We start from the raw sequence: 26,790 nt of genomic DNA, 5'->3' as shown, positions 1-26,790 counted from the left end.
TAAAAGGAAGGACACTCATGGAAGGACACTTCCATAAGTTCATTATTATAATGATAATGATAATTAATAATTATGAAAGCCTATGAATACTAGGACTGGAGATCTGAAATTAACGTAGTAAAAACTGGGGGCAGAGATGAGAAAAAGGTTAACTTTATCACAGGAATAACACAACAGGAACTGAATTCCTATTAAGGAAATTTGATGGAAGTGTTCAACACAGGCTGAGGGGACAGCAGAAAAGCAGACTCCAGTGTGTCTGATACACTGAGGAGGGGAAGGGCAGGAAGGATGGGAACATGGCTGGGAGGGTTGGGCACTGTGGTGAAATAGGAAAACATAACTGAAGTCAGATGGTTGAGAGCTTTGACTGCTGTGTTAAGGACCTTATGAGTCTCCTTCCCAGCTATCAGGGCTGTCGGCTATCAATCTGAGCTGCTAACAGCAAAGTCTCCACTTTCAACACTCCAGAAGTAAATGTGATATTGAATTGAAAGTCACTCAGTCGTGTCCGACTCTTTGCGACCCCATGGAGTATACAGTCCATAGAATTCTCCAGGCCAGAATACTTGAGTGGGTAGCTGTTCCCTTCTCGAGGGGATCTTTCCGACCCAGGGATCGAACCCAGGTCTCCCACACTGCAGGCAGATTCTTTACCAGCTGAAGAACAAGGGAAGCCCAAGAATACTGGAGTGGGTAGCCTATCCCTTCTCCAATGGATCTTCCCAACCCAGGAACTGAACCAGGGTCTCCTGCATTGTAGGTGGATTTTTTACCAGATAGAAGGAAGGCAAAAATGACAGTGTTCCCCTAAAGATCACTTAATATCCTTGCCAACTCTACACATTTCCACTTTCTAGGTAATCTCTGGATGTTTCTAATGTCAGGTCATTGTGTGCTAGGTAACAGCTTATGGCTTCTAAGTACTACCACAGAGTAACATGAAGGTCTGGTCTAATTGACAAATTACCAAAATGATCAATATGGTGGTAGACACACTAAGACCACAGTCTGGCACTAATTACATCAATTGACTCAGCCAATATTTATTACATGCCTTCTATACACTAAGCACAGGGAATATCATAATGAATAAACATCATTCTTGTTCCTAAGGAGCTTCAAATCTAATTACAGAAAACAATTTTTCTTAACCTTGTAAAATACATTCATACATCAGTTATTTCACTGAACAAACATTTATTAAACACCTGCTATGTGTCAGATATTGTCCTAACATGTAGGGAGGCAAATATGAATACGACACAATGGCTGCCCAAGAAAAAGTTTCATAGTGAAGAAGAGAAACCCATGATGAATAAATCCATGATACAGTAGCATTCAACGTGACAACTGAGTGATGATTTATGAAGGGAACATCCTATAACAAAAAAAACTACTACAGATCCTGCTGGATAACAATGCAGCTGGATACAATTGACCATTTTCAAACAGTTCTCACGTTACTTCACTTTAGTTCCATAACAAGCCTAACAAGTTAAGGAAGACAGATGTCACTAGCCACTACGACTTGCTCATGGTCACATCAAGCAACAGGTGAGCTGGGATAAGAAATTCCACCTCTTGCCGCAAAGTCCAGTGATCCTTCTTTTGTTCAGACTCCACACCTCACCATATGACCTTGGACAAGTCACTTGGCATTTCTTTGTCATAGTTTCCTCACCTGTAAAACAGGGAGAACACCTGCAGTACCTAGCTACACTGACTCGGGAGAAGTATCAAACAAAGCAATGTCAGTCAACATACTCTGAGTAGTACAAATTCAAGATAGACACTATCAGGCATGCTTTGTTTCTCCAAGGAAAAATAGGGTATAGGGTGCCAAAACACTGGATAAATGAACTGAATAAATAAACACTGGGTTTTAAGGCACATACATATGTTCAAAGTCACGCAGAGAACTTTTGTAACTAACAAAGACAAAAAGAACATATTTCCTATTTCTGTTGTAGTCCTATTGACCCCCATGGCAAATATCAATCAACCTTGGCCAAAAAGGAATGTATTCACCTGTGCACCAGATTCTAACTGTTAGGGATCCTATAAAATGCCTGAATTACAAGAAAGAGACAAGTTCTGCCTACATTCCTTCTAAAAAGTGAAAACAGGTAGTTTTTGCTAGCCTACACCCCCACCACCACAAAAGAATACTCTGCCTGTCCCCACCACCACAGTGCTCATGCTCATCTTTTATGCCTCACACTTGCTCTAATACAGTAACCATAGCTACATGTTACTTAAATTTGAATTAAATTACAAATTCAGTTCAGTTACACTAGTTACATTTCACATATCACATGTGGCTAATGGCTACCATATTGACAGTGCAGATATAGAACAGTTCCAGAAATTTCTATTTGGCAAAGCTGCCTTAGATACTACACTTTTATGACAACCCTTATTAGACTATAGATTCCTGAAGAAAAGGAGCTGTGTCTTATTTATCGTAACATCCTCAATTTATACAGCAAAGTACATGTCATATGATGAAAAGCACTCACTATTCATCTAACTTAGTATTTCAAACATAGCACACTACTCTGTCCACTTCCCCTATCCCCAGCACACACACACACACACACACACACACACACACACACGAAACAAGAAATCCTCTCATGACAGGTGTGAGGGTGGAAGGGGATGCTGTGTCCAGAGCAAGGAGACCTGCATTCTAGCCTTGGATGTGCTACAGCCAACCATGCAGTCCTGAACAAGTTACCTGCTTTCTTCATCTATAAAAACTTAGACTTAAACTCCATGTACCTTAATTCTAAAACTCTTAATCAGCTTGCACCGAAGAAAATAATGTATTCTATCTGAAACAAACCTGAAAGGTCTTTACAGATGTCAGGCAACACATCTACTAACACCGATGGGTACCTCATATTTAAAAGAATCATTTTTAGTCCTCAGGCTCTCATGATTAGTCACTTTTGGTCTTTAACTGAATCTGTGTAGTTTTTCACCTTTTCTTGGGGATCAACTAGAGACTTAAACCCGAGGCTTAAAGATTGAGTTTCTTCCATGTGCTGAGGCCAGAATGGGATAGTCTGCCATATCTGATCAGAGAAACAAGGGCAAGTTTCTTGAGTATCTGAATTTAACACAAATTATTCCATCAGTTTCTACATTAGCTTTAGCCTAAAATTTGAGAAAACAATACAAAACTGAACCAAGAAAATTTTTCTATAATAATCCGTATAATGTAAAAAGTGCCATTACATGAAATGTGCTTTTTATTCAGTCCATATACTTCACCGTATTTAACTGCAATAAAAAAGTCTTTATTGTCAAAAAACCTCTTCATAATTACCTTCACACACATACTCACTCACTTTTATAAACCTTACATGGTTTTAAGACGAGCCAAGAACAAATATAATCTGAATTACCAGCTTGCCTTCCTTTATAATTTGTAAATATGTTGGACAATAGCAGTTCAGGCATACTGTAATAAATATATACTAACTTTATCAATTCTTCTGACATCAAGGTTTTAATCTTTGTTAAGTATTTCTTAAATTCTCCCTCCCGGTAATAGGATGAACCACCAACTGCACTTCCATCTATTAGTATTTACCAAGTGCCAACAAGATAGTCACATTTTAAAGTATTAAGTTGCTCAGTGGTGCCCAACTCTTTGTGAACCCATGGGATGTAGCCTGCCAGACTCCTCTATCCATGGGATTTCCCAGGCAAGAATATTAGAGCGGGTAGCCATTCCCTTCTCCAGGGGATCTTCTCGACCCAGGGATCGAACCCGGGTCTCCTGCATTGCAGGTGGCTCTTTACCCTCTGAGCCACCAACGAAGCCCAGTTACACTGAGTGGATGATAACTAAACACTACTTTGGACAGCATAGTGTTCAGCAGGGAACACAGACAAAGGTCTAAGAGCAATAAAAAGGTTTCCACTACAGAACTGATTGTATCTGCTTGTGATAAAACTAGATATTAAAAATCAACCAATGTTGACTGCACATAGTCCTTTTGAGTGTGTCACTAAATGCTAAGTGTGCAACTTAGTGCAATTCGAGTGCTAAGAATGCAAAGTGCTTATTCAACTTGGGGAAATTAATTAACCTAACTAGAGTATTTTCAAGCAAAAAAGAGCAAAACTCTATAGACTAAGAACTACCAAACACCTTTTGCAAAAATGGAAATAGAGAAGGATCTGTTTGCTGCATGCAATATGTGGCATAAAAGGGACTCAAACATTCCATTCAGTAAAACCTCTGTGAGTCTGTATGCCAAAGCACTGGGAGGAATACAGAGATGAGAAAAGATGGTTCAAGTCGCTCACAATCTTAGCAGAAGAAAGAGAAATATGGCACAGAACGATCACTGGTAAGTTTCATTAGGATCATGCTAAGGAGCAGATAGGAAAGACCCAAGGTTGTTGGGAGTGAGGGGTTGGAAGGGAAGGGTCACAGAGAGGCATCCTGAAGGTTAAAACCTCTGGGCGTTATGCAGCCAAAGATAGGAAGAAAAGGCTCCGTGCACGTGTGTAAGAAAGAGCAGAAGTGTGTGTGTTTGGGTGGCGCAGGGAGAAACCAAAGAGGACAGTCTAGGCAAAGAACAACATATGCAAACAAGACCCTGAGATCAGAGACACTATGTCCATGAGTACTGTGTATCTAGGAAAATTGCAAGGCAACAGTTTCACATGAGATGCACGCACTTCACAAGGTCCAGCTGACTCGGAAATCCTGCACAGAAAGTTACTTTCCACCCCCAGTAGACTTTCACAAGGTGCAATGAGCCTAATGAAAAGATTATGTGCGGGTGGAACCAGAGTTTAAAAAAAAAAAAAAGTCCCATAAGATTCTCCTACATACTTAAACTGGAGAAACACTGAAACGTTTTCTTGAGATGCAAAATTATCCAGCAGTTCACAAACTTTGCTGCACACTGAATTCATGGGGGGGATCTTTGAGAAAAACTGTCTAGTATCGTCCCTGCCCCCCGCCTCCCAGCTCCCCTCCCAGACACGCTGATTTAATTGGCCTGGCTCTGTTACCTGTGCATCAGAAATCTTTAAAAGATGTTCCAGGTCATTTTTACGTGCAGCGAAGTTGGAGAGCCACTGACCTAATAGTTAAGAACTTGGATCTGGAGTCAAATTTACAGCTCTGTGACCTTGGGCATAGACGTCACCTAACCATTAAGGGCCTCAGTTGCCTGATCAGGAAGATGGGGATAATCATCTTCCCATACCGGGTTGTTGTGAAGTTGGATGGGGTGAACGTAAAGGCCTGGCACAACGCCCGGCGTATAGTAAGCGCTAAACAAGGGTTAGTTGTTCATCTTCATTATTAACTCTTCCTCCTTTAGAGTCACCGTGCAATGGGCAGCATCGTTCCCACTGGGCGGCAGCCACTCGACCAACCTTGCTGCTGGACCAGATTCTTCGCCGGAGTTGTCTAGCTCCGCTCCAGACCCGCCCCCTCCCCCAGGCTGCCAGGAAAGCGCTTCTCCTGGCCACGGCAGCTCTCAAGGACCACCCCGGGTTTGAGCAGACCCGACAGAGGCCACCGACTCCAGGGCCAAGCTCCCCCAGACCCCGTGTCCCCCCACCCACCCACCCAAAATGAGATGCGCTTCCGAAGGCCGGGCCCTTAGAGCCTCTGGGGCCGAGAAACAAGGCTTAGCCATCCTTGGACCAACCTGAGGGGAGAAGAGGGGAGGGTCTGGCCCAGACCTGAAGGCCCGCCCGGTTACCTGAGGCGACGGGCGGGGCCCGCATCGCTGGGGTGGGCGCCGCCGCCGGCCGCACTCGGCCTTCCGCCTCACGCCACCCGCGCCATAGGACCGGCGCTTTCGCTGCCCTGGCCGGCTGTCCTCAGGCGGTCGTTCTGTCCACCCGTCAGCGACTCTCCCACGGCGCCCGGGGACGACGAAGGCCAGTCGGGCCGGCCGGCTGGGATCTGCTCAGGCAACTTCCGACTGCCAGGGGCGGCAGCGTCAAATAGCTCCCCGAGCCGACTGGGCCACTGCGCGTGCGCAGCGCGCCTGATCAGAGACTTGTGCGGGTCCCAGACGGCGGCGTCAAATAATTCCCAAGACACGGAGCCGGAAGCTGCGCGTGCGCAGCTATCCCAGATCGCCGCGCGCGGGACATAGTCCCTCCTTCTTTTCCGGATCTAGAAGAGCAGGAGTGGAGTGATGGATACTCCTGTCTCATCGAAATACAGGCGTGGAGGCGGTCCACCTGCGTCCGTACGAATCAGTCGGAACTCTGCCTGTTTTTGATGCGAACGAAGTAAGGTCTTATCTGCAAGTTTCTAGCTCCTACTCAGGTTCCAGGAATTTCTCACGTCCCACCATTACAGCACCCTTCTTTTGAAATGTGGCCTTTACCCCCCTCCCCCTTATAGCATTATGAACAATGCACAATTCCAGGCCACATGTGAGTTACCAAGATGAATCAGACACCAACTTCAGAGCCTGTCATTAAGGATCTGAGTCTGATAAAGGCAGTAAGACGTTATTAATAGTAGTAATAATAGCAAGAGATACCAGTTTGAGCACCTACAATGCACCACACGTTTCGTAAACAGTACCACTTCCAATCGTTTGGTTTCAGCTTCAATGAAGAAAATGATAAATGCCATTAGAGAGATACAGCTCAAGTGCCTTGGGGGTGTAGAAGAGGAAACTTGGGCTGAGAGAGAAGAGGAGGGAGAACCTGGCCTTGAGATTGTCCTTGATATTAAGAAAGGAAGGGATCAGGGTAATAGCGCTGCAGTCACTATCTGCAAAGAGCAGAATGGAGCATAGAAGATGCTGACTCCTCCTCCTTACCCTCAGAAGAGACCAGGGAGCAAAGAGTGACAAAGGAATTGGTATCCTCATGGAAAGAAAAGAGTGTTTAAGATTTTGTACACACACGAAAGTAGCTAGAACAGAGCAAAATCTAGGTCACTTTGTGGATCATAGCTATACATTTCAATTAAACACCGTGTGGCAAATGTTATGAGAGGCTCTCACTATTTATTCCAACCACTTCAACTTGCTTTTCTAAACTACAGAGGCTGGAAAGCAAAGCACACACTTCCCAACTTCCTTTGCAGTTGGGAGTGGCAGTAAGACAAAGTTCTGGCCAATAAGATATAGGTAGAAGTCTCAAGGGAGAGCTTCTTTTTCGGAATAAGAAGGAACTCTTTGGAGAAGTTTGTGAGCTTCACCCTTCCCCTAATTCGTGCTTGGAACTGAGGCACAACACCCAGAGGTACAGCAGTCATATTGGCACCAGGAGGAGGATTGTGCTAGGGAATGTGAAACAGAAGACCAAAAGAAGCCTGGTTTAGGACATACTCAAACAGCTGAACAAACCCTGGACTGCCTTCCTGTTTAATGGGGGAATTGGTGGGAGCTAGAGGAGAGTCTTCTTTAGATCACAGTTTTTTTAGTTATCTGTTACTTTCAATCAGACTCATTCCTAACAGAAATATGGAACTCCTGTAATAGACAGGTAAGGGGCCAATAATGGAGGTGACAAATTAGAAGAGTGAGGGATGATAGAAACTGGGAAAATGACAGACATAGAGGACTGGGAACCTGTCAGAGCTTTTAGGGAGATGATGAAAATAATCTGTCTCCTACCTGGTGACTTTAATTCATTCCTGCAAATTCTGCCTCTAAGTGAAAAGCTGATAAATGAAAAAAATATTTCCATTAATTTTGATGGGAAAAAATGTTTAATTCCAACTCGAGACACCTAAATATTTTAAACAAAAAAATATAGCAATGAAACAATGCAAACAATCATAAGCAATAAATAAATAATCTTAAGACTATGACTTCTACATAAAATGTAAGGTATAAGGACTAATACACTGACCAAGAAGATAAGATTTAGTATTAGGTGGGGGCAGGGGAGGTGGAGGAAAGATGCACGTGAGTCATTCTTTAAAGGTGATATTTCTGCACCTTTTTCATTATCAGTTTCTAAGAACAAACTTTGAGGGTTTCTCTTAAACCAACATAAAAATAAAATTATAGCACACGCAAAGCACCTTGAGGGAAAATGAAGACTAAGTATCAGAACACTTTGAAACGTGGGGAAAAGTATGCATACACAATAGACTGAAGAGATGTGAAATGCTATATAGAAAAAAACTTGGATTCTCCAAAACAGATTGGTTCTTCATCGTAAATCCTAACTATAAAAGTAGAATAAAGTGGGGAGTTATCATCTGAAACTGAAATGGAACAGTTACATCAACTTTTCTGGCAGACTTTTTTCCTAAATTGATGACACCAATATACATAATCTATCCCCCAGTACTTCTTACAATGTAACCAACATCTTCCCACTGAGAGATGGGATCTATACTCCCTCCCTTTGAGTCTGGTTGGCAGTTGTGACTGTTCTGGCCAGTAGGGCAGAAGTAATGCTTTGTGACTTCTGGGGCTAGGTCATAAAGAGGATACAGCTTCCACCTGGCTTACCCTCTTTTGCAATGCTCACCTTCAGAACCCAGTCACCATATTGGGAGGAAGCTTAGACCTCAGGAAGAGAGCATATGGAGATGTTTCAGCTGACAACTTGAGAATGTTTCAGCTGACAACGTCAATGGCCAGACATGTGAATGAGGAAGGCTTCAGATGATTCCAGTCCCCAGGCTTCAAGCCAGCCCACCTAAAACCAAGCAGAACAAAGACAAGATAACCTCAGCCCAAACAGCAGATTCATGAGCAAAATAAATATTGTCATTGTCTTAAACCACTAAGTTTTAGGGTAAATTGTATGGAATCATAGTAACTGGGACAGTTTTCAAGAGCCATAATTGAGAAAAGTTGTTAACTGAACAGATGTATGAGAAGTATGTTGTCTGTAGCCAATTTTTCTTTTTTCCTTTTTCTAGTTGAGCAGAACTTGCTTGGTGTAGATAATGGTTGAGAAGACCCACTTCTATTTCTCCTGAACCTAACACAATACTGGCACAGCGTTGGTGGTCAGTGAACATTAATTGGATGGATAGGTGAGTGGGTGGAAAATTCATTGGCTCAGCACTGAATCCACTTTCTTGCTGGACTGTTAAAGTCTTAATGAATAATATCCATTGGTAATGGTAGTAACCATTATTAGACCTGGGTAAGAAGTCCCCAGGCTTCCCTGGTGGCTCAGCAGTAAAGAATCTGCCTGCAGGGCAAGAGCCATAGGAGACACAGGTTCAGTCCCTGGGTTGGGAAGAGGAGGGCATGGCAACCCACTCCAGTATTTTTGCCTGGAGAATCCCCATGGACAGAGGAGTCTGCAGGTCTATAGTCCATAGAGTCGCAAGGAGTTGGACATGACTGAAGCGACTTAGCACAGCAAGAGGTACCCTGCCCCAGATCCTGTGCTTCAGGCAGTACTTCATTTTGGAATGGTATTTCTCAAAATTTTCTAAGTGCCTTTCTTAGGCCAACAATGCCATCTTGGTCAGGTGCCCCAGTTAGACCAGTCCCCATGAGGGACCCGTTAGCCAGAAATTTCTAACTTGAAATTTTCTAAGGCTCCCTCCAGTGGTTGGGACTGACCAGAGCCAGAAGTGTCATCCGAGCAGGACTAAGCAGTCCCAGACCACATCCATCCCCTGTGGGTCTCATTCTCCATTTCTTCTCTTTGAAGAACTCTTCGACCCTCTCTCTTACCCCTCACTGTTCCCTCACGTATGTGTGGGTTGACCAGATGCCCTGAGATACTCCAGGACTCATGAGCCTTATAGCCAGCTGTGGTTCCAAGTGGACAGCCTGGCAAGGACCACACTCTTGGTATCTGGTGCAGTAATTTTTTCATGAATTTGTGAAAGATTGGGCTGCCAAAATGGTTTTAACATGCTGATTTTGACGATTCTCACTCACATTGAAACCAGGCTGGGTTTCAGATTCTGAGCTACCAGCAGTCCCCTGCAGATGCTTGAGCTGCAAGCATGGGCCCAGGCATTGGCTTGCACCGCTCTCTTCAGACCACACTGCCTCTCTGACCTACTGCAGCCAGAGCAGTGAAGAGAAGGGCAGTCGATGGCCTTGACTCTGTGTGTTCTGCAGTCTCTTCCCCAGCTGGCCCCCGCATGGTCACCTCACTCCCTTTGGCAAAAGCAGCCATGCCTGTCTCCTCTGTGGACTTCTGAGATGTTGCTCTGTAGTGCCAATGCACTCTTCCCACTGATGTCTCCGTGAAGCTCTGTATTTCCCAGTCTTGACTCGCCTCAAGCAGAACACAGCTAAACCCATGAGAGCAGAGCTCGCAGAGGGTCTATTAGAAGTGGTGCGATGTTTATAAGGAGGCGGCACATTCTGAAAAAAGTTAGCACTTACTGGCAACACCTGTGACATCGGAGCAAACTTCATTACTCAGAAATTTTTATTTTAAAAAGAGGTTAAACCTGTATTCTTGTGTGACTTTTTTCGCTACTGGGAAGTTGTCTGTCTTGGATTTGGAAAGGACAGCTTCTTGTAAATGATAAATCGCTTGCTCCCAACAAAGCAATGTCTTTAGCGGGTCTAAATCAAACAACATAAACCCTGGTTTCCCTTAACACCTCTGACGGAAACCACAAGGCCAACTTACTTCACAAAGATAGGATAGGGAACACATCTCATCCCTTTTCTCTGTAAAATTGAAAAGAATCTGTTTTGTACCTCCACTTTTCAGACGGGGTAGGCTATCCAATCTCAGTGTTTTACTGTGGTTCTGATTCTGTCAGGGTTCTCCAGGCTAAAGTCCTGGTGGAGTGCTCAAGACCAGAACACTGGGAGAAACCCTCTGAACTCCTGGCCACACTCCTGTCCACAGTGCAGGTAAGTCTCCTGTGTGCTGAGTCACGTGTTCCCTTTACTGGAGAGAAGTTCTCAATGAAGTCATTTGCAGTTATAAACTTCTCCTTACATACTGATTCAGCTGCATTCCACAAGTTTTGATATACAGTATTTTCATTATGGTTCAAGTCTAAGCGTTGTCTAAAGTTTTGAGTTTTTTTTTTTTTTTAAGGTATTGTTCTTTAATTTTACTTACTTATTTGTTTTGGCTGTGCTGGGTTTTTGTGGCTGCATGGCCTTTTCTATGGCTGTGGTGCTCGGGCTTCTCACTGTGGTGGTTTCTCTTGTTACGGAGCACAGGTTCTGGGATGCGTGGGCTCAGTAGTTGCGGTTCCTGGCCTCTAGAGCATAGGCTCAGGAGTTGGGTAGTGCATGAGCTCAGCCACTCCACGGCATGTGGAATCTTCCCAGACCAGGGATGGAATCCACGTCTCCTGCATTGGCAGGCAGACTCCTTACCACTCAGCCACCAGGGAAGCCCTGAAGTTTTGCTTTTGTGTCTTTATGTTGTAGTCACATATTGTAATCTGTGTGATTCTGATGCATTGGTATTTGAGACTTGCTTTGCAGCAGATAACATGGTCAGTAGTTGTAAATATCCCAAATGTGCTTGAGAAAGAGATAAACTCTCTCATTGTTGAGCATATGTTTTCTAAAATAGCTATCAAAATTAAGCCTATATTCCAAAGACTAGAGTATGGATAGGGAAAAATAGTGGGGATGTCTGGCAGCAACCTCTTTAACCAAGTAATCAAGGTGATAAAGCGTGTTGATGTCATGTACTCTCTGATATGACATGATGAGAGTGGCATTTCACCTCTGTGATACTCTTTCCCAAAACCCATAACTCCAGTCTAATCATGAGAAAACATCAGAAAAATCCAAACTGAGAGACATTCTTACAAAATACTTTTACCAACACTCCAAAAAAACAGTCAAGGCCATGAAAAATAAGGAAAGACTGATAAACTCTTTCAGATTAGAGGTTAAGGAAAATAAGGAAAAAATAATGACTATATATAATGTGGTATTCTGGATTGGATCCTAGTACCTGATGCGAAGAGGCGACTCGGTGGAAAAGACCCTTATGCTGGGAAAGATTGAGGGCAGGAGGAGAAGGGGATGACAGAGGATGAGATGGTTGGACGGCATCACTGATTCAATGAACATGAGTTTGAGCAAGCTCCGGGAGATGGTGAAGGACAGGGATGCCTGGTGTGCTGCAGTCCATGGGGTTGCGAAGAGTTGGACGTGACCAAGCGACTGAGCAATGACAACAGAAAATGGACATGAGAGGGGAAACTAGGGATAACTAAGTTGAGCTTGGAGTTCAGTTAATGGTATTTAATAGCAATATGAAGTTCTTAATTTTGACAAATGTGCTTATTAGGAACACCTCAGTAAAAGATACGTGGCAATCTGTACTAGGTTTTAAACTTCTCTGCAAATCTAAAACTATTCAAAAACATTGGGTTGACCAAAAAGTGCATTCAGGTTTTCCCATAATGGGAAATTATGGGGAAATTATGGGAAAAAATTTCCCATAATTTTTTATGAAAAAACCTGAATGCACTTTTTGGTCAACCCAATAAAATGTTCGTTTTTAAAGTTAAGCCTATTAATCATATCATTCAAATTTTCTAGTAAAAATAAAGTCAGAAAAAAATTAAAGGGGGGAGCTCTGCCTCTCCTTCTCCAAACACTTCTAATTTACAACCTTCAACTCCAAAGTCCCCATTGCGATGCATGTGTGCATGCTCAGTCATGTCTGACTCTTTGCAACTCCATGGGCTGTATCCCACTAGGCTCTTCTGTCCAGGGAATTTTCCAGGCAAGAATACTGGAGTGGGTTGCCATTTCCTTCTCCAGGGCATCTTCCTGTCAAAGTCCCCAAGACAAGGAAACAAACACAAACCTTGGCCATCTTCTTGATATGGTACAGAAGACCCTTCAATAAATAATAACAAGGGTCAATAATTTAATGAGGCAGGGCAGCTGGTATACCAAGAGTTTTCTTACATCACTCTGTTTAATCTTCACCATGTCCCCCTAAGGGCTTCCCCTATGGTTCAGCAGTAAAGAATCGCCTACAATTCAGTATACCCAAGAGACATGGGTTTGATCCCTAGGTCAGAAAGATCCCCTGGAGGAGGGCCTGACAACCCACACCAGTATTCTTGCCAGGAAAATCCCATGGACAGAGGAGCCTGGTGGGCTACGGTCCATGGGGTCGCAGGGAGTTGGACACAGCTGAAGCAACTGAGCAAGCAGGTGTTCCCTTCTAAAGGAGGTAACTGGGGCCCAGACAGGTTGAAACTTGGCACCCAAGTTTCTGGCTGAGTTGCACCAGGTCTGTGTGACTCTGAAGCCAGGGCTCTCCCATCCACTCTAGGCTGCTGCACTAAACCTCTGTGGTGCTCACCATCCACACTGGCCATGTTAGAGAACCTCCCAGCATCCCTGACACTGCTTTTGCACGTAGACCACTCCTCCTCTGCCCAGTTAATTCTTCTTCCTCCAAGAGAACTTCTCTGACCCCCAAGAGGTCAGGTATCTGTGTTTAGACTCACAGCACCTGTCATTTGCCCTCCATAGCATTTCTTACAGTTTGTTCTATTTTTGTTTCCCAAGTTAGTGATCTTTTTATTATTATTATTATTATTTACTTGGCTCTGCCAGGTCTTAGTTGTGGCATGCAGGATCTTTAGTTGCATCCGTGTGGGATCTAGTTCCCTGGACCAGGGATTGAACCCGGGCCCCTATATTGGGAGCTTGGAGTCTTAGCCACTGGACCACCAGGAAAGTCTGTCTTACTTTTTAATGGTTTCTTCATTTTGGGCTACTTGTTTATCATGATGGGACTGTGAGCTGTCAGTTATCTGTGTTCACTGGTGTGTGTTCCCAGTGCTTGCTTAGCACAGAGGCTGGCAGTTAGTAGGTGCTCAATTAACAAGTGGTAACTGACGGAATGACACATTCCGGGCACACTGAGATTAACTCTAGGAGGCGGGGCTTATGCTGGGCTAACACTACAGAACTTGGCATCCTGCCTCAGGAAAGTTTGGGAACAGGCCTCAGGGATTCGATCAGGCACACCTGATATGTACCTGGCCCCACTCTGATTAGATAAGGAAGAGGGATACCAGAGGATGGTGAACCCAGGCTGGAGCAGCTTCTTTTAAGCCCCTACAAGATGCAGCAATCTTCCAGTAAAGGAGGCATGTTTGCAACACTCTTCTTTGATGGAATTAGCCTTGAGCCCCTCATCATCTAGATCTGTGCTGTAGTCACCAGCCACATGTGCTATAAGTATAACCCAGAGGTGCTGTAAGCGTAACATGCACACCAGATTTCTAAGACTGAGTTTGGGAAAAAAATAGAAAACATCTCAATCATTTCTTAACCTTGATTATATTGTTGGAATGACAGTATTTTTTGATGTAGTGGATGAAATAAAATCTATCACTGAAATTATTTCATCTGCTTTTTATTTCTTTAATGCGGTGCCTAGGAAATTTTTATTTTATTTTTTTTGGAAAATTGTCGATTACATGTGTGGGTTTCTCTTGGCAGTGATGTTCTAGACCATACACTCCATGAGGCCCCTCCTCAGCTTTGTTCAGGGTTTCTGTGCGCATCTTAGAGCCAGGCCCACACACAGTGACTGTTCCATAAATGCCTAAAAATAGAATTTAGAGCTGTATATGATCCCTGGGAGGGCAGACACTTTTTTAACATATATATATAATTTTGTTTATTTATTTTGGGGAGTACTGAGTCTTGGTTGCTTTGTGGGCTACTCCCTATTTGTGGTATGTGGGCTTCTCATTGCAATAGGGTCTCTTGTTACAGAGCACAGGCTCCAGGGCACTCGTGGGCTTCAGCAGTTACAGCTCCTGGGCTCTAGAGCACAGGCTGAACAGTGGAGGCACTCAGGCTTAGTTGCTCCACGGCATGTGGAGCCTTCCTGGATTAGGGATGGAATCTGTGTCTCCTGCATTGGCAGATGGGTTCTTTATCATGGAACCACCAGGGAAGCCCCGGAGGCAGAAACTTTCTTATTGATCCTTGTATTCCGATTCTCAGCTTTTTTACAGGGACAAATGAACCTTCATTCTCCCAGCTCTCCATTCTCCTGGCTTGATTCTACTACGTATAATTCCCACCAGTGGCTTCACCAGGGCCTCTGGCCAGTTTAATTCAGTTGAGTCGCTCAGTTGTGTCCAACTCTTTGCGACCCCATGGACTGAAGCATGCCAGACCACCCTGTCCATCACCAACTCCCAGAGTTTACTCAAACTCATGTCCATTGAGTCAGTGATGCTATCCAGCCATCTTATCCTCTGTCGTCCCCTTCTCCTCCTGCCTTCAATCTTCCCCAGCATCAGGGTCTTTTCAAATTGAGTCAGTTCTTTGTATCAGGTGGTCAGAGTATTGGAGTTTCAGCTTCAGCATCAGTCCTTCCTGTGAAGAATATTCAGGATTGATTTCCTTTAGGATGGACTGGTTAGATCTCCTTGCAGTCCAAGGGACTCTCAAGAGTCTTCTCCAACACCACAGTTCAAAAGCATCTATTCTGCGTCGTTAAGCTTTCTTTATAGTCCAACTCTCTCATCCATACATGACCACTGGAAAAACCATAGCTTTGACTAGACAGACCTTTGTTGGCAAAGTAATGTCTCTGCTTCCTGCTGATAGGGTCTGGCTCTTCTTTATTTTTTAAAAAGTAACCTTTACTTTAGTTGTATTTTTTTTAATTGTTTCTTTATTTGGTGGCACCGGGTCTTAGTTGCAGCACACAGGATTTTAATTGCATCATGTGGGATCTTGCATGGTGGTGCAGGGACTCCAGTCATCCAGAATGTGGAGCCTCAGTGGTTGTAGCAGTCAGAGCTTAGTTGCTCTGAGGTATGTGGGATCTTAGTCCCTCGACCAGGGATAGAGCCTGCTTCTCCTGTATTGGAAGGTAGGTTCTTAACCACTGGATCACCAGGGAAGGCCCTCGTGGCTCTTCGTGACCCTAATCCTGGTTCTTGGGGCACTTCAATCATACCCTGCAAAGGTTTCCTCAAGCTTGGAAGACCTAGGACGAGTCCTGCTTTGGACACAACCATAATGAGATGCACACAATATTTTGGCCTTGGCTGAAACATGCCCATTGTCTCTGTATGTGTCAGGTTCACAAGTTCAGTCCTCAAGACGGGTGGTTTGAATGTGGAATATTTTAGGAAGACTGGATAATAGGCAATAATTTGAAACAGATGGAGGGAATAGTAAAATATCCTAATTTCCTGTTTTCCAGTACAAACAAGCATCTGACAACCTCGTATGCTTGTGCTATTTATGAAATAAGCCTGCAACATTTTTCACTACTTCATACACTAGGAGATGGAAACCAGCTGGGCTGCTCATTGGAAGGGAGACAGGTCCCTTCATTTCTCTGAGCTTTGGTTTCCTCATTTATAAAATGGAGGATAATTAAGTCTACCTCACTGGGTGGTTGTGAAGATTAAGTGAAGTAATTATATACACAGGCTCACTTAGTACAGCACATGGAATTTAATAAAAGTTCATTCCATGGTAGGGATGATTAACACCAGTCCCACTGGGATGCCTGCAGATCTGCACAGAAGTAAGTATTCATGGTGTCACATTAACAGATGAGTCTATCATAATGACATTTTATATTTGTTATTCATTTTTAACTATCAGCAAGCTAGACATACTCATCAAAAACAGCTGATGTGTACAGAGCACTCGGTGTTTGGTAGGTACTGTGTTATGCCTTTAGCACGCATCGTCTTATTTCATCGTTACTATTTGTGGTAGGTCCTTATAATGGTCAAACTACAGAGCCAGAAACTGAGATTCAAGAAGGCAAAATAATGTGCTCTAGGCCCCACGACAACTAAGGGACAACATCAGAGTTCAACAGGCTCTTGGGACTTCCCTGGTGATCCAATGGTTAAGACTGTGCTTCCACTGCAGGGATCACAGGTTTGATCCCTGGTCAGGGAACTAAGATCTCGAATGGTGCAGGGCACAGCCAAAAAAAAAAAAAAATTCAACAGGCTGTTAATGATTTCCTTAGGTTTCTTCCCAATGTAGGTGGAATTAGGTATCCTGGTGACATGGCAGTTGTAGTCACAGAAACAGAGGGGCCTTGATGAACTATTCCTTGTACCCTTGGTCCAGGCTACCACTGGCTTCATCCTTCATTAAATATACATTGAGCTCCTCACCTGTGTCAGCTTGTAACACACTATAGGCTGTTATCAGCAGAGACTCATTTAGTGGCACAGTGATGGTGAATGTAAGGACTCTTAGAAAGAAAAGGAAGATGGCAATTTTGGTCACATGACCAACCACACCTTGTTAAAATTCAAGGGAAAGCTGAACCCCAGGCCTCGTATCAAGTCTGAGTGCTGCTCTGACTCCAGAGCCAGGCCTTGTGGAGCATGAATGTGGCTTGGAAATTGGAATCTCATCCTGTCCCTGTAAGAATTCCAGAAATGGCTCTCTCGTCTACAACAGGAGCTCAGCTCTCTGCACCTCTAGGCTCTATTTTATTCTTGGCTGCGCTGGGTCTTCATTGCTGCATGCAGACTTTCTCTACTTCGCAGTTCAAGGGCTCTTCATGGCAGTGGTTTCTCTTGTTGCAGGGCATGGGCTCCGGGGCACGTGGGCTCAGTAGTTGGGGCACGTGGGCCTAGTTGCTTTACAGCATGTGAATCTTCCCAGCTCAGAGATTGAACCTAAGTCCCATGCACTGCAAGGTGGGTTCTTAAACCACTAGACCACCAGGGAAGTCTTAGACTCTGCTGTTAAAGGGACTTAAATCCTCCATCTCTTCCTGTTTTTGTTCCTGCAAGCAATTACTCAGGCTCTTGACACAGGTGGTGCAGTGGTGAAGAATCCACCCATCAGTGCAGGAGACACAAGAGACGCAGGTTCACTCTCTGGGTTGGGAAGATTCCCTGGAGTAAGAAACGGCTGCCTACTCCAGTATTCTTGCCTAGAAAAATCCCATGGACAGAGGAGCCTGGTGGGTTACAGTCCACAGGGTTGCAAAAGAGTGAGCACGCACGCATGACACACTCAGCTCAGAAGGAAGACATGCCTGGTTTGGTTAGCACTGCTCTTGGTCCCCAACCTAGGGCAGACCTAAGAGGCTGGGTTGGGGTGAGCATCATTTATAATTTGAAAGTGAACAAGTGAATGGTCAAAAACGTGTCCTTTTTTTTTTTTGCTACACTGCATGGCACATGGGATCTTAGTTCCCTGACCAGGTCATAGGCTAGGCCTGTCCTTGGGTGATAGCACCAAGTCAGCTGAGCTGAGGATGGGGGGTTGGACGAAGGGGCCACAGAGCTGACAGTGGAGAACCTGCCCGCAAGATGCACACAGCCTGGTCTGACTAGCTAACCCCAATTTGATTCGGCCACCACCCCTCAGCACATGGCAGACGTTGCTAATTAGCCTTAGTCCTGCAGTTCCCTGGGCCTGAATCCCAGAGGAAAGATGCCTCCCAGCCCCAGTCCATGCTGTGACAGCTGGTGCACAGGTTGCCATGAACACCCAGAGGTGAAAGCCCCTCACTCTGCTCAAATCACATCTCTACGGGAGGCCTTCCCCATCTCCAGATTCAGAAGGCCACACCCCCTACTTGCCCTCAGGCTTCCTGTCTTAGCTCTCTGCTCAATTTGTAAAGCGTCTGCCTGGAATGCGGGAGACCCGGGTTCAATCCCTGGGTTGGGAAGATTCCCTGGAGAAGGAAATGGCAACCCATTCCAGTACTCTTGCCTGGAGAATCCCATGGAGGGAGGAGCCTGATAGGCTACAGCCCATGGGGTTGCAAAGAGTCGGACACGACTGAGCGACTTCACGACGACGCGACAGTCCTTTTCCTAGCACGCTGGACATTTCAACACTTTATGGTCTATCTCTGTTATCTAAAATGGAAACACCATAAAGTCAGGGGTTTTTGCTCTTCTGCCTTCTTCCATTTACCAATTCCTAGAATTAGGCCTGCCCGAAATTGACCCTTTATGTGAATGAAAGCCATTTCCTTCTCCAGGGCATCTTCCTGACCCAGGGATCGAACCTGAGAAGCCCACTGTGCACAAAACTGACACTTGATGTGAATGAAAGGAAGGGCAGGGAATCCAGGCTGGGTGGTGGTTTAGCCATTGATGGCTTCCTGCAGGAAGTGACACAAGCTGAGTCAGGCAAGCATCTGAAATGAAAGGGGGTTTCCAGGCGTGTACACAGGCTGGGTAAGTGGCAGCGTGGTCAGGAACATTATGTGGTACTTCTGGAGTGTGATGTGTGAGATGAGGGTAGATACAGACCATGGGCCATGAGAAGGCCCCAGGTGTCTTCCCTGGACAGTGGGAGACCTCTCCTGGGGCTGAGGGTCAGGTGGGCAAGGGGGACAGAAGGCAGGGGAGGCAGACCTAAGAGGCTGGGTTGGGGTGAGCATCATTTAGAATTTGAAAGTGAACAAGTTGAATGGTCAAAAACATGCCCCCCCTTTTTTTCTTGGCTACGCTGCTTGGCACATGGGATCCTAGCTCCCTGACCAGGGATCGAACCTGTGCCCCCTGCAGTGGAAGCATGGTCTTAACCACTGGACCGCCAGGGAAGTTACAATACACTTTAGATTTTTGACTAACCATGAACTCTTATATAAGCCCAACACCTGGCCTTTGCCCACCACACCCCCAGAGTCCTCCCGAGGGCAGCTATTCCTACTATATCTCTCTTCTGCTGCTGCTACTGCTAAGTTGCTTCAGTTGTGTCTGACTCTGTGCGACCCCATAGATGGCAGCCCACCAGGCTCCCCCATCCCTGGGATTCTCCAGGCAAGAACATTGGAGTGGGTTGCCATTTCCTTCTCCAATGCATGAAAGTGAAAAGTGAAAGTGAAGTCGCTCAGTCGTGTCCAACCCTCAGCGACCCCATGGACGGAGCAGCCTGGAAGGCAAGAGTACTGAAGTGGGGTGCCATTGCCTTCTCTGCTCAGAACCCTCTCCCTAAATTCACCCCATGTACTTCCACCCCAGAGCCCAGGGCTCTCCTGCCCTCCTGGAGGACTTCAGTGCCTGACTCTACGTCCAGCCCACCCTCATCCTCACTTCCAAAGCCCTGGTACAAACGTTCCTCTGCCAACAATTCTAACAGCTCTCTTCTCTCCAAAACCTGAGCCCCCAGAGCACTTGGGATGGTTTAAACCCATGGCAATTTGCAATTCTACATCCCATCCTCAGGTCAGGCCTCAGGAGTGTGTGAAGTAGAAAGTCTCAGTGAGTGAAAACTGGAAGACCTGCCCATGACCCACGGTCTCTCCACCCAGCTGTGCACACGGAGGCAGGGATTAAAGGAAACAAAAGAAACAAGCGGCAGGGCAGTTTCAAGATTTATTGAAGTGGGTGAGAGGACAAGATGCCCAGCAGAGACGCCTCCAACAGGAACTCCTGGTTCTAAAAGTTACACCAGAAACAGAGAGGGGGACATGGAGGCCACTGGAGGACCTGGTCCAGATGAAAGGAAACCAGTCTTCTGGGTCCGCTGTGCCCTGTGGCACCTGCTGGGAAGGGGCAGAGCCAGCTGAAGGTCTCCAGCTGTGAATCCCAAGGTCCCAGAGTCTCAGGCCTTAGCCAGGCCCCTGACCTGGTCACATGGGGCCACGTCCTTCCATACTGTGCTGAGGCAACAGGAGAAGGAGGTCTGGCGGTGGTCACGCAGCAACACCCCTCTTCAGTCTGCTCGCCTGTCATCAGACCCAAAACAGCCTAAAAGAGGAAGTCAGATGAGGCTGGCAGCTTGGAACATCTGTCTCAGAAACAGAGGCTGACTTAGCCCCTTGGCAGTAACTCACCATGAGGAGGCTCCTCCAGGGGAGCTGGAACCCAGGACACCATCCTGAGAGGCCAGTGCTCCCATCCCTGAGGTGTCCTCCAAGGCAGCACCCCCAGCGTGATGGGGAGGTCACAGGGCAGGAGGTCACGACAAGGGTTTGCTCTCCAATGTTACCTCGCCTTTCTTCAAGCCAACATCTGTGAGAATGCCCCCAAATAGTCAGGGATGCGCTGTGGCTTTTTTCACACCAACCTCAGCAGAAAAAGGAAATCTCAAAGCTCCCAGAAAAGAATCAAAAGGAACACTGTCTTTTAAAAAATGCACCTTCTGAGGGCAACAGAGCAAATGTAGGAACTGGCAAAGAGATGGCTGGAGAGCCTGCTCTCAGGAGCTCCTCCCACTTGGTCCACCCCCACTGGATGTCAGAGGGGGACCTCCACGGCCCAGCAGCCCTCCCCCCACACTTTCATTACCTGCCTGCACACCTGACTCCAGGTGCGCACACTCACCCGGGCCTCAGATCATCCTCACGTTCCTCCCCTCCCCCCGAAGTCCCTCCTGTGGTCTATCACGTCCCAGTCCTTCCAAGGCTGGTCCACCACCACCTCCAAACAGCTGCTCCCCTTGACAATCTTACAGCAGTCCCCACACCACACACCACCCAACATCGCGCGTGTTCATTGTGCGTAATGCAGCCTGGCTCCTTACACCCGCTAATGTCTCGAAGCCTGACATGGACATGGCCTGGCTCTGGTAACAGGAGGCTATGCTGAGACGTCACTGCCCATCACAAAGGAGCCCCCAGCACCTGAGGGGGAAGCCCAGGCTGGAGAGAAGCAGGGGTGTGGGAAAGCGCCAGCATTTGAAAGGGACAGGTGCAGACCCTCCAAACTCGGGAAATTGCTTTCCACAACTTTTCTCCCTGCATTGTCAACGACCAGAGCACGGACAGCCCGTGGTCTCTTTTGAATGCAGGTGCATACAGGGCAGAGAGCACTCTGGGAAGAGAAGGCCAACAGTAGGCGAAACATTGGGAAAATACTACAACTGGAGGTTACAGGACTCACGTGGTCTTGGGTACCACAAAGTCACCTCCAACATAGCTGTGGTTTTTCAAATGACAGAAACAAGGTTCTGAATAGGATGCTGACTGAGACGGCAAAGGAGACTCAAGCCCAGGGGCGGAATCTCTGGCGCCCAGGTTCACATGCTTCTGCCCACACTCCGGGGAGGAAGGCAGATACCGCATAACTCTCAGTGCCCTAATGGGACTCGAGAGGTGCCATCCCTGCAGAAGCCACTGAAGACAGTGACGCTCCAGATGTGACCCAGGCTGCCCGGGGCTGGGCTGGTGAGTGGACCTGGGAACTCGTGGATGCGGCCTTCATCCCACCTCTCAGCTCCCCTACATCTTCACCCAAAGCCTCTGGGAACACACACATGACCACCATGTGGGAGGACCCAACACTCTAGAGAACGGACCAGAGATCTTACCTCAAGGACAGTGCGGTCTAGAATGCTCTTGACACGACAGCTTCCATGACGCCTCTGCACACAGTGGACTCGTCTGCAACAGACCAGAAGCCAAGGGTGAGCGCTCGACTTGCCCCTGCTCACAGGAGGGCAAAGGCACCAGGAAAGGGCTTAGCACTAGAGTTAGCAGACAGTAAACATCCCCCAAGTGTCGGCTGTTGTTACTTCCTGAAAAGACATGCTATTTCTTCAGACAAAAAACAGTAGTTAACTCTGAAGGAGGCAGTGGATGCTCTGTGGCAGGGTGCCAATGCTGATTGATGTGTAATTGATCAGGGACAGGCAGAAAAGGATGCCGTCGCCAGATTTATGGGAACGTGCATGGCCAGCTGACAGCAACTGGGCATCAAGGGGAACTGAAGCAACACACAAAAGGAGACTGTTTCCCAAGAGCAGGAGCCAGAAGGAAACGCCCCAGCGATGGCACGGACACACCCCAACAGACCCTGGAGGCCCAAGGGGTGGGCAGAGAGACACAGAAGTATAGAAATCTCCCAAAACTAGGGAGCGAGGATGCGAGGCAGCCCTACTGTGTGTCCTCTGTCTGCACTACCAATAAGCAGGCCACAGGCAGCCCAGCATCACTTCCAAGTGCAGCAGCTGAAAAGGACAGAGGGCTTACTGAAAAAGGAGGCCAGTGGCAGAGGCTCGGAGCAGTCAGCCCAATTGGGCATGAGGACCCAGTATCTGCTTCTAGTCCTGCTAAAAAGCCATCCACGTGGCCCAGAAGGGACAGCCAAAGGGAGGACACCTCTGAAAGAAAAGTGACGGAGTTCCTAGGTTGTAACAGACAGCGATGACATGAGCCGGAGACAAACAGCCTCACTGCAGTCCTGCTTTCTGGAGGATGAAACCAGAAACAGGAGAAGGTCCCAGGGTCAGGAGGAGGCAGAGAAGTGACTGACACACGAGTACAGGTGGACATGTCAGAATCCTTTCCCTACTCCACACACTCTGCTGCCAACGTGTAGGGCTCCCCAAGGGCTCTCAGGACCAAGCACACAAAGGGGAACCGGGTGGGTCCTCAGAGACCTCAGAGAGGGTGAAACTGAGTGCGAGGACCAAGTCACCCTTGTCTCTCTTCTATCTATTCCCAGACCACGCAGGGACATCATGCACCTTGCGGGAGGCAAAGCCCCAGATCTCCAGGGAACAGGACTCACCTGAGCCAGCTGTCTCTTGACAGGACGGGACACCTCGCAGGGACCCCTGTGCACCGTGCTGCTTCCTCTGCAACGGTCAAGAAGCCCTGGATGAGCAGCCTGGTTCCACCTGGTCACCATGTTCTGGAACCCAGAGTACCTGGGTTCTCAGAGAAGCTGGCTGCTTCACAAACGTGGGCTGTGTTCCCAACCCACGAGCCACACCTTTTATTCCCAGGACGGAAGTCGACTACTCCACACAGGACAACAGCTCATCTGCGTCTGAGACAGAGACGGCTTTTCAGATCATCTTTTGTGCAAACTCAGATGACTGAGGACCCACCTCTGAGGACCCACCATTAGGGGGTTGGGGGTGTGTGTGAGGAGGTAAAGGCACCTCTGGCCTCCTGCAGAGGTGAGGCCTGGTGTCTGTTTAAGCCTTGTCCAATTGCATTAAAAGTGAAGTCACTCAGTCGTGTCCGACTCTTTGCAATCCCATGGCCATGGGATTCTCCAGGAATACTGGAGTGGTTTGCCATTTCCTTCTCCAGAGAATCTTCCCAACACAGGGATCGAACCCAGGTCTCCCGCACTGCGGGCAGACTCTTTACTGTCTGAACCACCAGGGGCTCCTAATTGCATTACTACTGTGATTCTTGTTATTTAAGCCTGTCCAAGGGCATTACTGTTCTAGTTCCTGCCACCATAACCACAGGTCATGGGGAAACTCTCCCTTAGTAGACTAGGTTCTGTCTCACACCAAGGAACCTCCAATGGATAAACAGTGGTCAACACGGAGAAAAACTCCAAGAAAAGAAAACACAGGAAGTACCTCCACCTCTCCCTGGGCTGGCTGGCCAAAAGCAGTCTTTCTCTGATTCTCCATGACGTGATGGGCCATGCCACCTCACTGGGATGAGTCTGTGCTGTCCTCTCCTGCTGGGCAACTGTTCCACAGCTGCTGAGCACCAGACATCTGCCAGGCACTGAGCAGATGACACTCAGATACTGACCTTGAGATGAGAGCAGAGAGAGGCAGAAAAGACAAGAAAACTCATGATTCCCATGAAGTATGATTAGTATCCTCACCTTGTGTCAAGCCACTCTCCAGACCACAAGCTGGACTAAGGACCTGGAAAGGGGGAAGAGGGGAGGTAGACCTGGCTTTCTGGAGGGAAGCTCTTGGTGAAAATTACCCAGTGGCTCCACAACTAGCCCCAGCTTCTAAGAAACAGCCCATGCTTTATCTTCTTTTTTTTTTTTTTTTAAACACATTATTGACCAGAGACTTATTATTAATGCATCTTTTTTCACCCAAACATTTTTGACCACAGATGTATCAATATCACTTCCATAACAAATCACTGGCACCAGACATTAGTTTCCTGCAAAAATCCCCTGGTCAACAATGAGTTAAAAGCTTCTCAGCCACTAGCACTGAGCCTGGCATAGGCAGCACTTAGTAAGCTGCACACCAGGTGCCCGGAGGCAGATCTAAAAAGGCAGTAGAAGGGAGGAGGTGTGTGACAGCTCCAGAGTTCAGAAGGGACAGGACTGAACCCTCCAAACACCGGGAAAATGCTTTCAGCAGTTCCTTTCCCTGCACTATCAATGACCAAGGCACAGGCAGCCCATGGTCACTTTCGAATGCAGGGGCAGAGAAGGGCAGATGGGGAATCAGGCAGAGCAGCCCAGGTTAGCAGCTGGCTCTCCACCCAGGTAGGGGAAAGCCACCCAGCCAGGCCCAGGACCCCAGGCACTAGCCTCACTTCCTGAAAAGGTTCCACCGCCCCCCATCAAAAGAAGCCGGGGGAAGACTAACTTCTGGTTAAAAAAAAAAGCCTCAATTACTCATCCACCCCACAAATAGCAACTGAGGACCCACTACATGCCAAGAACTGTGAGTTCAAATAAAAAGAACACAGACCAGGCCTCTGCCCTTCCGGAGTGATTGCCATTTTCCCACTTGAAGAAAAGGAACGCTCAGGAGAATAAAGGAACTCACCCCAGGTTCCCCGGCTAAGGCTAATGAGGAGCTGAGTCAGGATCCGAACTCTGGCCTTTCTGGCCCCTAAACCCACCCCATCCTCCTGCACAAGGCTTTGCAAGGCAGGTCCCAGAACCCTCAAGCCCAGGAACCACCCCCTCTGCAGTAGGGCAGGAAGGCCACAGCTCAACCACTGCCCCAGGGGACACCTCCGTCCCTGGACACGGCGGGGGCGGGGGCGCGGCAGGCAGTGCGGGTCAGGGTCCTGCAGGAGGGGAGGGGGCGCCGCCCGAGGCAGGGTCTTCAGCTGCGCAGGGCCTGGCCCGGAAAGAGAGGGGAAGGCCTTCAGTTCGAAGCAGGGGCCCAGAAAGCCAGACTCTGCTCTTCTCTAGGGCCCTGGGGGCGCCCTCAGTTAAAGTGGAGGTTTGAACACTTTTCCCTTAGAGGTTACCGAGATCACGAAGGTCACTAAGATATTTGTCCAGCAACAGACAAGCGGCTTCAGGGGATGAAACGTTGGAGTCGGACGTGATGGGATGTGATCGGGGGCCTCTGGCGCCACAGCGCAGGTGCGGTTCACACCGGCTCCGCACGAACCTCCCTGCGATACCTCGGGCCTACGCATCCCGGGACCCGCTTCTCGCCGTCGGTGGGCCCAAGTCTCCCCACCTGGCGAGTGAGGCCCGGGACCCGACGCTCCAAAACGGCGCCGGCCGGTAGTGCGGTGACCCGAGGGCCCTTTGTCAAGAACACGAGTGCAGAGAGGTCCACATGCAGCGCAGGGAACCGGCTCAGAACCAAGAGTGGGCCTGGGCTTGGAGCTGACCTGCACTCCCCGACCCCACGGGCCTCAGTTTCCTCTCCTGTCGGGCGCAGGGGCGTACGGAGAACCGGCCTTCGAGGCTTCTGGGGGTTCCGGGGCAGCGCGGTCCTGCAGTGACTCACCCGGGGCGCCAGGAATGTCGGCTGCAGGTCCAAACTGGACGACGTGAGAAGATGCTGGACGGTCCCGGCGACTCGGAGACAGAACCCGTCCTCCATCTGTTGGGTGCTGGCGGAACTGCAGTTGAGAGACGGGCTGGGGCCTAGAGCGGCGAATCCCCGGATGGACCCCGCGCAAGCAGTCTCTTCGCGCCCCCTAGTGGATCGGAGTTGAAACCTACCCGCCAAGTATTCAAGCATTCTTTCATCTCCCCAACCATCCATCCGACTATTAAATGGTTAGGACGTCTGTAGTTTTGAGCTGTCTATTCCTTCTTTCTGATTTTCTGTTGCATTCACTCTTCTATTGAATTCAGTCTTGCTGGGAACGTCAATTATGGTGTCCTGCCTTCTGACAAAGTGTTGTGTGTGGGGCTGAAGCTGGGGAAACTATACTTTCTTCTTTAATTTTGTATCTCGAGTGTGAGAGAGTGTGGATCCTAAAGAGCTTGGA

At 47.6% G+C, this 26,790-nt stretch overlaps 2 protein-coding genes and 1 long non-coding RNA gene across 10 annotated transcripts in view; 1 reads left to right on the top strand and 2 right to left on the bottom strand.

Annotated features, from left to right (window-relative positions):
- Window positions 1-6,002, bottom strand: part of RALGAPB (Ral GTPase activating protein non-catalytic beta subunit) — a 93,206-nt gene extending 87,204 nt beyond the window's left edge. For 2 of the 5 annotated variants that reach the window (XM_018057852.1, XM_018057854.1), the window contains exon 1: window positions 5,745-6,002. The gene's annotated coding sequence lies outside the window, so the exon portion shown is untranslated. Of the gene's footprint in view, window positions 1-5,690 lie in introns of all 5 variants that reach the window. The other 3 variants (XM_018057853.1, XM_018057856.1, XM_018057855.1) reach the window with 3 other exon arrangements.
- LOC108637424 lies at window positions 6,156-11,910 on the top strand. The gene is made up of 4 exons (XR_001919070.1): window positions 6,156-6,285; window positions 8,894-9,010; window positions 10,721-10,814; window positions 11,881-11,910. It is a non-coding gene; the product is annotated as an uncharacterized LOC108637424 (long non-coding RNA).
- On the bottom strand, window positions 20,238-26,560 carry LOC106502790. 4 transcript variants are annotated; one of them, XR_001296443.2, is made up of 6 exons: window positions 26,301-26,456; window positions 24,201-24,381; window positions 23,390-23,650; window positions 22,188-22,260; window positions 20,713-20,890; window positions 20,238-20,626 (listed from the first exon to the last, which is right to left on the bottom strand). XR_001296443.2 is itself a non-coding variant. In XM_018057851.1 (6 exons), the coding sequence occupies exons 1-4, from the start codon at window positions 26,535-26,537 to the stop codon at window positions 22,189-22,191; spliced, it is 552 nt and encodes a 183-aa protein (XP_017913340.1). In that variant the 5' UTR covers window positions 26,538-26,560; the 3' UTR covers window positions 20,238-20,626; window positions 20,713-20,890; window position 22,188. The 4 variants fall into 4 exon arrangements, 1 of the variants encoding a protein (XP_017913340.1); XR_001296444.2 differs by lacking the exon at window positions 26,301-26,456 and adding an exon at window positions 26,182-26,294; XM_018057851.1 differs by having other exon boundaries at window positions 23,390-23,456; window positions 24,201-24,376; window positions 26,301-26,560.

The sequence above is a fragment of the Capra hircus genome, chromosome 13 (genome assembly GCF_001704415.2).
Source record: "Capra hircus breed San Clemente chromosome 13, ASM170441v1, whole genome shotgun sequence".
Lineage (NCBI taxonomy): Eukaryota > Metazoa > Chordata > Mammalia > Artiodactyla > Bovidae > Capra > Capra hircus.
The sequence above is the reverse complement of the archived record's forward strand: the minus strand, read 5'-3'. Positions and strand labels throughout refer to the sequence as shown.

What these genes read in the sequence shown, in the direction of transcription:
- LOC106502790 (XM_018057851.1), bottom strand. Translation starts at nt 26,537, where the DNA reads ATGCTTGAATACTTGGCGGGTAGGTTTCAACTCCGATCCACTAGGGGG. An exon ending in CGACATTCCTGGCGCCCCGG is followed by an intron (nt 24,377 to 26,300) that starts GTGAGTCACTGC and finishes TCTCAAGGTCAG; the next exon opens with TATCTGAGTGTCATCTGCTC. An exon ending in TCAAGAGACAGCTGGCTCAG is followed by an intron (nt 22,261 to 23,389) that starts GTGAGTCCTGTT and finishes GGTCTGTTGCAG; the next exon opens with ACGAGTCCACTGTGTGCAGA.